At 40.7% G+C, this 16,039-nt stretch overlaps 1 protein-coding gene across 1 annotated transcript; it reads left to right on the top strand.

Annotated features, from left to right (window-relative positions):
- The first annotated feature begins 373 nt into the window (after positions 1-373).
- On the top strand, positions 374-13,883 carry EDNRB (endothelin receptor type B). Its single transcript, XM_062514804.1, has 7 exons — positions 374-805; positions 9,614-9,726; positions 9,891-10,095; positions 10,435-10,584; positions 11,434-11,567; positions 12,126-12,234; positions 13,752-13,883. Exons 1-7 carry the CDS (start codon positions 374-376, stop codon positions 13,881-13,883), a joined length of 1,275 nt encoding a protein of 424 aa, XP_062370788.1.
- The last annotated feature ends 2,156 nt before the right edge of the window (positions 13,884-16,039 follow it).

Genomic DNA, 16,039 nt, shown 5'->3' with positions numbered 1-16,039 from the left:
GCAGCCGGGGCGCGGAGCGCCGCGACAGCCAGCGGAGCGCGTTCGGCTCGCCCGGCCGGTGGGCTGGGAGGATCGGCTCGGCTCCTCTCGGCGAGGTGAGGGGGAGACGAGCAGGGCGACGCCGAGCAGGTCCGGCCGGGAGGGGCTGCTGGCCGCGGCCGCCGCCGCGCAGGTTTTCACCCTGGCTCTGCTCTGCCGGCTGAGCCGCCCGCGGCGCCAGCACCGCCCGGGGACTGGCAGCGCCCCGGCCCCGTCCCTGGCCCCGGGAGAGCGAGCGGCAAGGCGCGGTGTCCCCGCGGCTGACGCCCCGTCCCCTCTCTCCGCGCAGGTCGGCGCTGACGGCGGCGGGGGCAATCTGCCGTGCCGCGCAGCCATGCCCATCCTCCTCCTCCTCCTGCTGCTCCTCAGCTGCCGCGCCGCCGCCGAGGAGGACGGCTCGCTGCTCCGGCCGGGCCCGGACAGGCAGAGCTCCGCCGCCGCGCCCCCGACGGCCGCGACCCCCGCGCTGCACAACGCGTCCCGCCCGGGCGCGCTGCCCAAGGGCGCGGGGCCGGCTGGAGGGCGGCCGCGCTCCGCCTCGCCCCCCATGTGCACGGGGCAGACGGAGATCAAGGAGACTTTCAAGTACATCAACACGGTCGTGTCCTGCCTGGTCTTCGTCCTGGGCATCATCGGCAACTCCACGCTGCTGCGGATCATCTACAAGAACAAGTGCATGAGGAACGGGCCCAACATTCTCATCGCCAGCTTGGCCCTGGGCGACCTGCTCCACATCATCATCGACATCCCCGTCAACGTCTACAAGGTGAGGAGGGGCCGGGGATGGATTCGGGAGCGGGCGCGGAAGTGCAGCCCTCGGTGCGCCTTGCTGGTCCTCGCAGATGCCCGTCCCCGCCGCGGGGAGACGCGTCCCTGCCTGGCTGGGAGGCACCCGTGGACTTCACAAAGCCCTGCCGGAGGGTGGTATTCTGGTCAGATGCGGTCGCAGATGGCACCTTCTCTGTGCCTCAGTCCCATCCCTCTCAGCGTTCCAGGCTGAGAGTGCGGCAGAACAGAGGTGGCCAAGCTCTGAAAATCACCTGGAAACAGATGCTGTCGCAGGGATAAAGGAAATAGATGCAATAGATAAATGTTCAGTGGGCTGGTCGAGAAATGGAGGGGAGGCACAGAGGACGCTCTCCTGTGGGTACCACTCGGTCTCTTGTGCTCAGCTGCGGAAAGCTTGGTCATGATACCTTTACATGGGTCTGTAACAGTCCGTTTTGGCACAGAGGCTTTTTTAGGAGGAACCAAGATCGTTCAGCTAAGCCGTTTTATACATTTCTTGGTTGGGAGACAGGAGGCTTTCCTGATCTGCGAACCCCTTCACCCTTTGCTAATGTTGCAGTATGGGCAGCCGAGAGGGGATGAGCCACACCTGCTCCTCTTGCAACTTCAGTAGTCTGTGTTTTGACTTGATAAGACTTGCCATGGAGGTACTCCTGTCTTCTCTACCCATCTTGTGCAATCCATTTGTCCTAAGGAATTAGTTGTGCAGTTGAATCCAACTTCTAGCTGTAATCTAGCACTCTGAAGGTATACTGGAAATAGTAGAGCTCCTTCTGCTTTAAAAGTTTATAGTCTGGATTCCTGAGCACCCAACAGTGTCTTCATAAAGTCACCTCTATCACCTTCTCTTCACTTTGTATGCATGATTGTAAACTAGGGGGTTTTACTTGTACTTTTAGAAAGTCACACTGAAGGGACAGATTTTGAATCCATAATTATCCCAGAAGCTGCTGAGGTGAGAGAATCTTCTGTCTTTACCCCTTCAAATTATTTAAGTATTGCAAAGCAGGAAATGTCATAATTGTGTTAAATTCATGATTCAGTTAATTGTGATTACATGATAGTTCTCAGATTTGAAGCTTCAGTGGTTTTTATACTGTACGCTCTTAATTCTTGTGAGAGAAGTGTGCTCTTTTGAATGAAGGTGGAATTTAGAAAACAAAATAACTGCTTTTAAAATGTGTTTTTGTAAAATATATATTCAACAAAAATTCTTAATTTTTAATAAATTAAGTTTTTTAATAAATTCAAGGGTTTTTTTTTAAAAAAAGGGGAAAAAGCATATTACTGTGTTTATTTAATCAAAATTTTGATGGCAGTTTGAGTTGGTAACTTTTCATCGACTCTGCATCCCATTTCATTCCAGAGCAGCAGGGAGAATACATGTAGAAATGCAATGAAAAACTGTCTTTGATCACTCAGGAGTACTAGAAGCAAAGGCTCCCTCAGTAAATCAAGTGTACTTAGCAATTGTAACTTGCAGTTTGAAACAACTTGCAACTGCAGGAAACGGATCCAGATTCAAAATTTGCTACCGCATCATCAGTAAGGCAGCTGCATGAAACAGTGTGAGAGAGTTTCTCATGTTAATAAAATGTCAGCAGTTCTCTCCACAACACTTGCCCTAGGAAGTGTGAAAGTGTCTGTGAATGCTTTCCAGACAGACCCGTAGGAGACAATTCAAAAGCTTCACTCGAAGAAGCTTTTTACTAGATATTAAAAGGGATAACTGCAAAAGATGTCCCCTGAGACTGTTTAAGTGAATATATAAACAGATGAAAAAGTGTACAAATGAAAATTGACGTCTCCTAAATTGAGGGTGTCTAAAGAAAAGCAGGTGTTACCTGGACAGGGAGGCAAGTGCAGTCCAAGACATAAGATGCTAATTAGTCCATTGTACTTCCTAAATTTTAATATCATGCAATATGTTCAGTAGAAAATGGAAAATATCAGAATCTGTCACAGTCAGGAAACTGGCTATGAAATGAGAGTTTCAAAGGTGTTCAGTTCCAGCATGTAGAACCTGGCAGACCTTTTTGTCATTCTGGGTCCTGGTAAAAGGTCTGGCTTTGCCTGGTTCTCTGAGCTGCAGGACGGGAAGCAGAGGAAAGTCTGAGACAGTCATTCTGCTGTATGTAATGTCTTGGCAGTGTAGATACTTCGAAAAATTGCTACTAATTGGATGTGCAGGTGATCCTATGCTGCTCCACTAAACAATAAGTAAGCACATCCTTGTTAATTTGAGGCTGCAAACAGCAATTAAGGAGCAGAAGGATAGAGTAGGTGGCCAGTGAGCTTTTAATGTCCTTCCCTGCACTTAAACTTTGGAAGACAAGACAGTGGCAGCTTGTCCACCTGACAGTACAGGTCTGCAGGTCTGGACAGTTTATGCTGACTTTCCCAAGTAAATAAAGTTGCTAAGTCCTGTGTCTAAGACACCAAAACATCAGGACTGTAAATTCCAAGCTTACAATAGCTTTGCCTCTCACAGGTTTAAAAAACCATAATCAAATCACACACTAACATGCTTTCTCTTCTGAAGCACAAATAACATCTCTCTCTCTCTTATATTGTGATATTTATTCCTGTGTATTAAATCCAATTTATTGTCATATGCCAGGGGAATTTTGACAAGGGGAGAAATCTAGGCTCTGCACATTATTGTGGAGTGTTCTGAACTCTGACTACCAAAAGATGTCTGAGGAAGAATATCTACCTGGCATTACTGCCACAGGTTCCTTTTTCGCAGAGCACAATGGAAGAGTGGCGAAAAAAATTTCAAGGGAAGGAAAAAAATGTGGTCTTTATCGAAGCCACTAATTAAGGGCTAGAGTTGGCTTTGTAGGCACTGATTTGTTTTCATTCACTTAATTTAGGGATTTCATAAAAATTATGGTTAACATAACATGGCATTATCAAGCACTGGAAATAAAAGAAAGGCCAGATTAGGGACTCTATATACCATGCAGACACAAATTGGCTCCTTTTTAAATACAGCTGTTCTCTGAAAAAAATTCCATGGAAATTTATTTGTGATGAACTTACTAACTCTCGTAATGTAGTAGGCCATGCATCATGATAAAGCCAACATTTTTTCCAACTTTCTAATCAAGGTGCTTCTCTTTAGAAAGGATTCTCACTATTCCATATTAGAACTCTTGGTTGCTGGTTCTTCTGATGTTAAAGACAGTGGCCATTTTAGTGGAAGAAATGCATTATTTCCTTTCCTTCAAGATCTGAACTACTTACTTGAGGTCTTGCAAAGTTCATCTCAGAATTTCTTCCATAAAGTTTATTGATTTCTGACCATGTTAACCCAGAAGTCTGTTTTGTTTAAGAACCCTTTATGGTGATCAAGTGCAGGTTATAGGCACCTCAGAAAGATCTGAATTGTCCAGTGGAGGAACCTGTCTGGGTTCTGCAGGCAGTAGCAGGGAGGGGTAACTTTTCTGTGTTTAGATGGGAACAATCCATTCTGAAGTCAAATATATGAAGTAGTGGAAATGTCTGAATGCTGTTAAAGCTACACATATTTTGTTTTCATGATGGATCTCCAAACTGAAGTAAGTTTGATGATGCTAGTATAGATTTGTAAATTGTAAGTAGTTTTTTTCATTATGTATACATTGGCTGTGTATACATTTGCATGTATAAAAGATGCATGTGACAAAAAAAAAGGAAGTTTTGACCTGAAGATTTTTTTTACTTCAAGAGCACATTATGAGTTTCTGTCATTTTCAAGATGACTGTATAAAATTGCTTTTATTTTAATGTTTTAAAATTAAGTTTCTAGCAGGAGTTATATAAAATATACAAGAAAATAAAGTAATTGCATGGCTCAGACTAAGATTTTACATTGTTTATTGGATAGATCAGTAAAGCATTCCTAGTTATGCTTGACACTAGGAAATATATTTTCTTTTCTAGAGGGGAGATCCTCACCCTGACATAACTATCCCTAAATAGTAATAAGTTTGTAATGCTGTCTGACTTATCCCTGATCATAACCTTAATTTCCTGGGGAAATTTTCTGTTTTGAAAAATGCTTGTTCCTGTAAAATACCTGTGTGACCTCTCTGTGTCAAAAAAAAAAAAAAAAAATCAGGTGAAAATCTACCAGTCATTTCAGAGATATATAAGAGAAAAATTGTTGAATGTGAATTAGGCGTAGAGCTGCATGTCTGGTGTCTCTTGTACCTGCTGTTTATAATGATGAAAATCAAGTCCACTGTCCTGTGAAAGAGACTTGCTGTGAACACACGGCTCGGCCGAAGCACAAATTCCTGCTCTGTGTTCCCATGTGCATTCACTGCTTGGGACTGGAACACTGACAGGAATATCCGCACGCTCTTCTGCTTCTTCCTGCCCGACTGCAGCCCATGAGCAGCAGTGGGTTGGAGCCAGGTATCAGCCTGCTGGCTGGGGACCACAGCAGCTGAGCCCTGAAACAGCACATCATGCTCACAGCCTGGCTCATTCCAGAAGCAGACTGAGAACATCTTTCAGTTCTTGCACAACTAAGAGGAAGAAGAGTGGGAATTGTGGTTCGCAGGTGTGTCTGTGAATCACAGCATCTCTTGGGGCTTCTTTCATAGCTCTGCAGCTTGCACTTCAGTTTAGGCTCAGATCTGTCTGGTCTGAGAAAGTGTTGGCTAGGCGTGCATCAGATGTGTTGTTCTTTTAAGTATGATTTCACTTCATTCTGTAATGTTTTCCCTTCCCTTTTGATCTATTTCATCTTGAACACATCATTGATGCTCAGCAAGTAAGACTTTCCCTGTGTAAAACAAGTGACTATAAAACATTGGAAAGGTCACTCGGAATACAGCCAGTGGCAGACTTGGCCATCTTACTCTTGGCATCTTACTTATGAAAACACAACACTATTTTTCTCTTTGCTGCCACTTGGCAGTATCTCCTCTCACAGCTCCAAGTAATTTGTCATTTGTAAAATGACAATCTTTTCACAGCTACCTTATTGTGACTCATAAGAGAATAATTTTACTCATACAAAATTGCAATAGCCTACATCTGTATTTCACTAAGAATTATCATTGTCCACAAAGGTGATGCTCCCAAATACTTTACACTGGATCTTCACTGTATTTCAAGGCTGTATTTGAAGGGATAGCTATACAGAGAACAAACAGAAACATCAAGAAAACATAGTTCAGTAATCAAAACATTCTTTTTTCCTCCCTTTTACCTTTTTACTGTTTTCAAGCTTTTGTTGTAAAGCATAGCATTAACCACTTGCAATACCATAATAGAGAAACTTGTGACTCATGCATTAAAATGCTCAAATTTCACAATACATCAGCTGCAAGACATAAAGCACATGTTTTTGCAATCCAGTGCAGACAGCTGCATGTCCATTCTGCCCTGATACAAACTGGCTGAATGAAAGTAATGTTTTTGTGTTATGATAAACCGAAGCTAAAGCACCCTTTCTCTCAGTAGATTGCATTCAGTTGTGTGCCACGCCTTTATAATCCCAAACTGGAGCTGGCTCAAATTCAGTCAGTTTGGAGCACAGGAGTGACTGTCTGCACCTGAAAGATAAGTACTAGTTCAGTGAAACCTACAACATGTGGCTGAACTACTGTGATTTTAGGGAAGAGAGACAGGGAGTGTCTACACACCAGCTAGATGTAAATAAAAGTTTTCAACAGATCCTACCAATGCAGATTTGACCAAAGTGCTGCAATTCAGTTATGAAGAAAAGAATATTTTACTTTGTAGTGCTTTTTTAATGAGTTCTCTCTAGTTTTATGTACACTTGTCTACAATGTACAGTAGGTACCATAAAAAAAAGTATCCAATGTACTTGCTACCCAGTCTTTGATTTCTGTGGCAAATAGATGTGAGAGGCTGGAGGTTCACTGTCTGGTCAATATAAATTAGTCTGAGTGTCATTCAGTTCTGTAGGGTGTAAATTTAGACTACATGTAATTATTCACATTGCAGTTTTAATAGTAGAGTGTTACCATCACCCCCTTACAGAAATTCAGAAGTCATCTCCAGAAGAGGCTTTACTGAAAATACTTCCATTACGGACTGTGTTATTTTCCCACATCACATAAGCAAATGAAACTTTATGGTTATTGCAACCTCATCCCTACTTCCTCTGCTTTATTGCTTTCCATAAAATTCTCGAGATACATAAATCATTAGAATTTATTTGTGTACTTCATTTCTGCAGAGGCATTGCATTTTTTGTCTTACTTAAGTAGATCATTGAATAAATAGAAATTTGGGGGGGGATATGTTGCAGTTTGTCTACTGCTGTTCTTTTAAACATTCCATTAAAACACAGAGCTAAAGCAGATATTTTGAGGTGTTCTGGTACCTGAAAATACTGGTGGGTACTTCACAGAGATTCCCAAAAGCTTATGTTCAACTAAAATTACCTTAAAATTATATCAGGACTTTTCAAAACCTCTCATGGACCATGTAAGTCCTTAGATGGACATGTATGTTTGCACAAGGACTTTGCTCCACCAAACCAGTGTGATCGGGCATCTCTCTGGCTACCTTCAATCATAGAATCATGGAATAGTTAAGCTTAGTGAAGATCTCTTAAGATCATCAAGTCCAACCATCAACTTCACCATCACTGTGATCATCCCTAAAACGTGTCCTCAAGAGCTACATGTACATCTCTTTTTTTGAACTCTTCACTGAGCAGCCTGTTCCAATACCTGAGAGCCCTTTCAGTGAATTTTTTTCCTAATACCCCATCTAAACCTTCCATGGTGCAACTTGAGGCTGTTTCCTCTTCTCCTGTTGTTTCTTACTTGGAGAAGAGGCCAACCCCCACTTCATTACAGCCTCCTTTCAGGCAGTTGTAGAGAACAGCAAGGTCTCTTCTTCTCCAGACTAAATAATCACAGCTGACTCAGATGTTCCTCATGCAACTTATTCTCCAGACCCTTCACCAGCTTTGTTGCCCTTCACTGAACAGACTCTATCACTTCAACCTCAATGTCTTTCTTGTAGTGAGGGGCCCAGAACTGGACACAGCACTTGAGGTATGGCCTCACCAGTGCCAAACACAGGGACAATCACTGCCCTGGTCCTTTTGATACAGGCCAGGATGCCATTTGCCTTCTTGGTCACGTGGGCACACTGACAGCTCATGTTCAGCTAGGTGTCTCTAGCACTCCCAGGTCTTTTTCTTACAACCCTCTTAAATGAGTTGTTTGAAGAGACCCAAGCCAAGTGAATGATTTTCCAGTCTCTTCTGGGTAGGCATCATTCTTCCTTCTCCTTTTCAGTTTTGTGGCCCTGTATCTGCAACAGATTCCAAAGACTTCATTTGAAGAAAGTTATGAAAAACAGACATGGGCTAAGATAATCTAACTAATTACAGAAACTACAAAAGTTTACTCTTCTATATAACAATTGCGTCTATTTCTTGGCACAACCCTTGTTGTGGAGAATGTTGTTTTAATGAAAACGGGAAAATTTGGCTGCTGCTCTGGTGTATTTGACCATCAAAGAAGCTCACAGCAGAGTTCAAAGGCTAAATGTTGCTAAACTGAGGCTACAGACGTTTGTCTGTTCATAGAATCAGCTGTGAGGAAGGTGCTTTCTGTGTCCAGTAAATCTTTTCCCCTAAATCAGATAAAATGTGCAGTTGGGGATGTGACAAGATATCCATTAAAGTATGTGATTCAAAATGTTAAATGAGCCAACCTGAAGTGCATCCTATTGTTTTCTTTATTTCTTAGTACTTAGAGGTATGCTGAATGTGCAGATAGTCCTTGTGGAATTATTATACAGAATGCTGTTAAACGGGTCAATAAAGACCATTAGTGAGGGATTCATCTGATGTTTTTACCTGATGCAGAACATTTAGATCAATCTGCCTGTGCTCCTTGGGTATCCAGTGGGTCCTTTAATTTGTTATCAGATGGTCAGCTGAAAACTGTGGGGGATACCTTTCTCTCCAGTGTTGCCTGACCTCTCAGATGATGGATCCTAGACACTAAACTTCAAATAAACCCCACCCCAGATATGCACCTACTGGCTGTGTCCCTGTTCTGATCAGCCTCAAGTAATTTTCTGTATTTCTGGTCAAGGGCGTGTTATTTAGAACATGTAAGAAAAACAATGAATGCTCAAGGCAGATAAAGACAATTCAAAGATGAGGAAGATCCTCACCAGCTCTGTCATTTATCCCCATAAGCACTGGGGTGAAGAAGTTAGAAGCAAAAGGAGTGGAGTTTGCAGGGCTTAAGGAGGCAGGACTAAGACTTAAGTGATACTCTTGTCCCACCAGGGAGTGTCTACACTGCTACTGTCTAGTTTTGAGGGCACACACCTCAGGGGCTCCCTTGTGAAAAGGTTCTTCTTGACTAAGATTTGCATAAAATTGTAAAATGGTTTGACTTGAACTTCCAAGGCTGTCCAGTTCCAACCTTCATGGCATGGCATGGGTAGGGACACCTTTCAGTGAACCAGGTTGCTCAATACCCTGTCCAACCTGGCCTGGAACACTTTCAGAGGTGAGGCATTCACAATATCTCAGTTTAAAGCCATTTCCCCTTTGTTCTGTGATTAAGTGCCCTTGTAAAAAGTCCCACTCTAGCCATTTTTAGGCCCCCTTTTGATACTGAAAAGTTGCTACAGGGTCTGCCCGGTGCCTTCTCTTCTCCAGTCTGAACAAACCCCATTCAGCCTGACTTTGTAGGAGAAGACCTGATGGAAAACAGTCAAGACAGAACTCCATGTTTCAGCATTGGGATTTTTTTTTTAAATTATTGTTGTTTTCTTTTCACAGCTGCTTGCAGAGGACTGGCCCTTTGGTGTTGAAATGTGCAAATTAGTGCCTTTCATTCAAAAAGCATCAGTGGGCATCACAGTGCTGAGTTTGTGTGCCCTCAGTATAGACAGGTGAGACCTGTTTTTCATTGAAGTTTCTAATTTGTTTTCCATACGGGTATTGGCTCAAATTCACCCTTCCACTTGGCTGATACAATGCAAATAAGATGAATTTAAGCCAGTTAAACTGGGGTTTTCTAGTATTTTGAATTTGTAAATGTGTACTCTTGCCTCAGGTACCGAGCAGTTGCTTCTTGGAGTCGCATCAAAGGTATTGGAGTGCCAAAGTGGACTGCTGTGGAAATTGTCCTGATCTGGGTCATATCAGTGATACTGGCTGTTCCAGAAGCTATTGCATTTGACATGATTACAATGGAGTACAGAGGAAGGTATCTTAGAATCTGCTTGCTTCATCCCACGCAGAAAACATCCTTTATGATGGTAAGTCACTTACATTTATAAAATCTCTGGAAGAGTTCCTTGAATCTTCTCAGTGTTGTGTGAATTGTAATGTCCACAGGAGTATATGCCATGTAGGTGAATATAATGTTCAAATGAAATACTGATATTTCTGAAGCATACTGCTTCTAAGAAGAGCATTCAGAAATCTTTGACTTTCTGTGGGCTTTGAACATATTGCTGTCTTGTCCTGTTTTCTCATCTGTAATGTACACCTTACATAAATTTCAGGAAAGACTGATCAGTTCATTACAGCACACTTAGCAAAATCCTCAGCATTTAATTACTGACCATGTTTATGCTTTGCTTTTTTCTTTACAGTTTTACAAGCAAGCTAAAGACTGGTGGCTGTTCAGCTTTTACTTCTGTTTGCCACTGGCTATCACAGCATTTTTCTATACTCTCATGACTTGTGAGATGTTACGAAAGAAAAGTGGGATGCAGATTGCTTTAAATGACCACTTAAAACAGGTAAAAATGTATCCCTGTCCACTCTTAACTGTAGAAAGACTAACCATTAACTTTATGGATTTTATGAACTCATATACATATGTATATATCAGAGCCCTCAGGAACTTAAGATTTTACCTGAAAATCACAAAATTGTTTCTATCTTGGTTGGTTTTAATGTTTCAGGTTTTGTAGGTTTTATTCCTTCTTTGCTATGATGAGAGTTGGCTATTTAGTAATGGAATCTGAAGTCACGCTCTAATATAGTAGGTGTTGCTATAAGACTGTTAATTGTTTTGAAGCAAGTTCTTGCTGAGCCCTTGTGAGGTTAGCAATATATGTTAGCAAAACAAAACATATTCCAAGCATACATTCCAAGGTACTAGTGCCCCAGACTCGAACATCAGATGTCACTAGAGTTAAACTCTGTTTATTCTATAATGTATGTTGTCCTCCTTTCCTCTTACTTGGTTAGAGCTGTAATTGGAATCTCTTGGGACATTTAAAATAACATGAGAGATCAAAGAACAAGGAAATGCAATTGAAAACAAGCTGGCATTTGAAAGTGCTGGGGAAGACAAATATGTTCTTAATTTTAATTTAAATTATTGCTTAAATGTTTTCATTACCTCGATTTTTCATATTACTCATAGTCCTTGTAATAAGAGATACATCAAATCAGTGTGAGACATCTAAAGCAACAGAAAAGATCAAGCACATATTTCAAGAAAATAAGCTATTTTATGTTTTTCTATCTCCTATTTTGATAGGCTTTTTTATCTTGTTTATTATTTGGTTATTAGAAGACAACAACAATCCAGAGAGGGAGAGTGGAACTGTAATACTGTTCTGTCCAATTTTCTTCCTCAGAGACGTGAGGTGGCCAAAACTGTGTTTTGTCTGGTACTTGTTTTTGCCTTGTGTTGGCTCCCACTTCACTTAAGCAGAATCTTGAAACTCACTATTTATGATCAGAAGGACCCCAACAGATGTGAACTTTTAAGGTGAGAATAAAAAAAAAAAAAAAAAGTCTGTATATTGTAGGCATTCTCTATAAGCATATTTGGATTTCCTATTGAATTAGTTTGCATTTCTAGAGTTTTCCCTGCTTCTTCATCCCAGACCATCTGGTTTCACTCCAATAGCAGAGAAATAAAATTCTGAGGAATTCACGTTCTTTTCTCCATCTTCCTCCTGATCCTTTTTGGGGCTATTCTGCCATGTGATGCTATGAGAAAGGGAATTTCTGTCCCTTTTTTCCCTTTCAAGAGAGCAGCTAGGATTCCATTTGTGGAAAAAGACCTTGTGAACCTCTTCTTCCAAAAGTTAAAATGGTTGGATCTCCTGAAATTACTTTCACAATAATGGTCTTCTGATTCAGACTTTATTGTTGAGTATAACTGCTACCTGCATGAGTTAATCCTGTTGATTTAAGCCCCATCACTATTACATTTAATAGGTAGTCTTGGTTGAGTGAAAGTAAGGCAAATTTGTGTAGTTGTAAACCTCTACTAAGCCTTTTCAAAGCAAATGAGAAATGTCTCACTTTAATTTCCACACAGCTTTTTTCTTGTGATGGACTACATTGGTATTAACATGGCTTCACTAAATTCCTGCATCAATCCAATAGCTCTCTATTTGGTGAGCAAAAGATTCCAAAACTGCTTTAAGGTAAGTGATTGCTGGGAGTCACTCCTGGTTAAAAATGGTGTCAGCAGTAAAATTAATTCTTCAACATGTTTGAAATGGTCATTAAATTTTATTTTAAATCTTAACTGGGTTATGGTAAATGTTCTCTCTCCCTCCTGCTGAAGCTCCATGGGAGGAAACTAAGGTTTGATGGGAACAAAAAGAGAAAGCAAAAGAGCAGAGTGTACAATAAAGCCTCTGAGGACTGTGTTAATCAGTGCTACATCACTTCCTGACTGAAGCTGGCACCCAGCTACTTCCAGAGCACTGACGAAGCGGACTCGGACTGTGCTCCAGAGATTCACGTAGCCACATCCTCTGCATCCTCACAGGCAGGGTGCTGACCCTGGGCTCCCTCTTCCTGACTGAGCACTTCAATCAGTCATGGAAGGCAGAGGGTGCAAATCTGTACTTGTCCCTTTCCAGCACCAGCATTTAATGAGACAGACCTGTTTGTAGTTCTGGTTTGAGTGAATACAGCTGGGCACTAATTCTCCACACAGGATTTCAGGCTCTGGATTGCATATAGTTTGCAGCCCATCAGTCCTTCAGCCTTCATGTCTGCTTGGAAAATGTGAAGATTTGGGCTTTGTGAACCCTTGCTATCTTTAGACACTCTGTATCAGAGTCCTTATATTGCCTATGTTAGATTTTTAGATCTAAATTGTTTCTTTTCTAATTTTTTTCTTTTCTTGCCAAGCATTTAACCACTGGCCACAGCTAGGGCTATTGCCTGGCCTTTAAAATTCCTTACTAGCAGGATGGAAACATCTTTCAGTCAGTAGCCAGTGAGCTCTACATCTAGTAGTGTTATGTATTTCCCACACCATTGTGACAGCACAGGTTGCAGAGGTTTTAGGGTTGGTCTAGTCTTCCCTGTCTATGCTGCTGGCTCCCTGAAAGAGGAGAGTACTGGAGCTGAGAGCACATAAAGAGATCTCCAGCATCCTGAGCATGGAAGTGAGCGTGAGGAAGGTACTTCCAGCACCCAAAGGTCAAGCAGGACCATGAGAAAAAGCTCTGCAGTACATCTAGTAAATGTATGAATTGTATATAGGTTTCCACCCTTCTTCTAACTTCTCTTTTTTCCACCTCAGAACAATGAGCTAAATAGCAGCGTCTTGCTTAGAAAGCATAGATCAGAATACATTTTTCCCCAAGAAAGATTATCAGAGAAAGAACAATAAGGAGCAATAATTTTATTTTCAGATGCATTTTGAATTCCAGACCAGATTTGAAGGGGTATGTGTATGGTTGCTGCTATATATAATTACTCAGTATAACTCCTCCTGTACCCCAGAAGTACGGTTGCTAATGGGGCCATTTGAGCAGCTCTGAGTTGAACCCCATTTCTGTGCTTTATGCTCTAATCCCAGAACAGCAGTTTGCACATTTGCCATTTCCTACTCTGCCCCTGAGAAAGGGCAGATTTGCAGGGCATTTTGCCACATGTGCGAAAACAGAGTGATGTAAAACTTTTGTTTCTTTTATTTTAACAGTCATGCTTGTGTTGCTGGTGCCAATCCAAAGATCTGTTGTCCCTGGAGGAAAGGCAGTCCTGTTTAAAGTTCAAAGCTAATGATCACGGATATGATAATTTCCGCTCCAGTAACAAGTACAGCTCTTCATAAAGCAAGAGTAAAAGGTATATTCTCTTACATTAATCCTGGTGCCTTTTTAAGTAAAAGCGTCAATTACTTTTAACAAGATGGTAACATTCAGAATAATCTTGTTTTATATTTGCACACAAAAAAAAGAACATTAAAAAATTGCCCTAAAACTGTATCACATTGAAAATCATGGACATTTGTGAAATCATCATTTATGGGACATGAAGAAAAGCATGGAAAGAACAAGTTATTGTTAGCACTTGAATACTTCTGAATCAGCACTTCCAAATGATCCTCACTTCCTGTACATTAAGCGATCATTTGTATTCTCTGTAACAGTTGTAGGAACTGAAGTCACAGTAATTATTAAGCAGCATAATATCAAGTTAATTGGATCAAAGCCATTATTATATATAACTCAATGTATTATCTTTTATAAAGCAAATTAACCACTATCACTATTGTGAGTTTTTTTAAATAAAACATTAAATACTTTGTAATAGAAGTCTAAATGTTAAAAAGTAGAATTTTTATCAGGTATATTATAGAGGTAGCTACTAAAAATATTAAAGGACGTAGTAAAGCCAAAAGTGCATTTTACTTTGATGACTGTTTTTACCTATTATTGTCAGAAGGAACCTCCCAAGGGCTCCATAAATTCCTTTCTGTAGCCACTGTGCATCTTCAGTGCATTTGCCAGCACTTTGGGTATGAGTATTGGTGTTTACTGATAGCAAAGGAGAGAAAACCACACCAACAGCAAAAAATTAATACTAGTAGAAATGTATAGAAAACAGCTATTATTTCAGCTATTTTTAGTTGAAAACAAATGAATTGTATCCTGTGTAAAAAGTGGGCATTCCAGAGCCTCATGGTTCTTTACTGGAGACACTTTTGTGACAATTTACGACTGTTTTTAGCAATCCAAATACTGTCTTGCAGCAAATTTTTTTTTAAATAATGATTGGAAAAAAATGTTGCCAAGGTAGAAAGAGAGAATTTTAACTTTCATCTTCATTTAGATTTAAATCTTCATAAAGAAAGCAATTAATGAACTGTACTTCTAGAGATGAACTGTACTTCTAGAGAACAGTACTATGTAGCATACTTCTCTTCATACTGTTTTAAAATTTATTCTACTTCTGTAGTCCCATATTTATGGGCGTAAGAAGATGTGTGATTAGTTTCTGCTTCTGTAAATAGCTCAGTGAAATGTAATTAATTGTAAAGTATTAAGATATGGGCAGGACCCTGCAAGAACAGAAAAAGATAAAGATACCTGTAGTAAACATGATGTGTGTTGCCGGGAGCAATGCATGTTTTGTATATACATGACAGGTCATTCTTTGACTTTTCATTTCCTGTTAATTTGTTACAGATGTCCCCAAAGATTTATTAACATATTTCATGCACTAAGGCATGAGTTTTTCAAGAAAAATTGTCATATAACTTGCTTTTATGAAAGACATGTTTTCAATAGGCTTGGTATTTTATTATAATAAAATTATTTATCAAAAGTCAGGATTTTTTTTTATTTTAAATTTCCAGATCTCACATGTAAGGATTTTTACCTTTTTTTCCAGTCTTGATGAACTTCAGATTTTTTACAAAAGTGCCTTAAATGTGCTCAGGATGAAAAAAACAACTTCTATTAAAATGTTCACCTGACATTACCTTAGATGGGTTTCTGACTTTAGGTAGCTACAGCTACCTTGCAGACAGCTAAAAACGGGGTGGTGAGCCCCATTCCTGGTGTTGCCCCTGTCAAAAGCTGGTAAGTGATTGCTTGTATAATCAAGCAGCTGAGGAAGACCACTGCACATGCATTTGAGCACGGGCATGTGTGTGTTTGTGTGTGAGTGTGTGTGTGCATAAGTGTGTGTGGTGTGTAACATAAGGTTGCTGTTTACCATCTCGCTGCAGCACATCCACTCAGCTGGTATAATGCTGAATTTTTAGGAATGTAAATCTCTTTTAGGTTTCCTTCTTTATGTTTTAACCTTAATTTTCATGGTAACTTTCTCACAGTAAGCCATGAATATCACTTCACTTCACCCTCCCTGGATCTATTTCTGTGAAATGTGTTTCATCTGTTAAGGATGGATAATAAGTGAAATCCTAGATTTGATACTGATCAGTGTTATTTTCATCAAGTTATATCGTTACAATATTGTACA

This window comes from Cinclus cinclus, chromosome 2 (assembly GCF_963662255.1).
Source record: "Cinclus cinclus chromosome 2, bCinCin1.1, whole genome shotgun sequence".
Taxonomy (NCBI): Eukaryota; Metazoa; Chordata; class Aves; order Passeriformes; family Cinclidae; genus Cinclus; species Cinclus cinclus.
The sequence above is the reverse complement of the archived record's forward strand: the minus strand, read 5'-3'. Positions and strand labels throughout refer to the sequence as shown.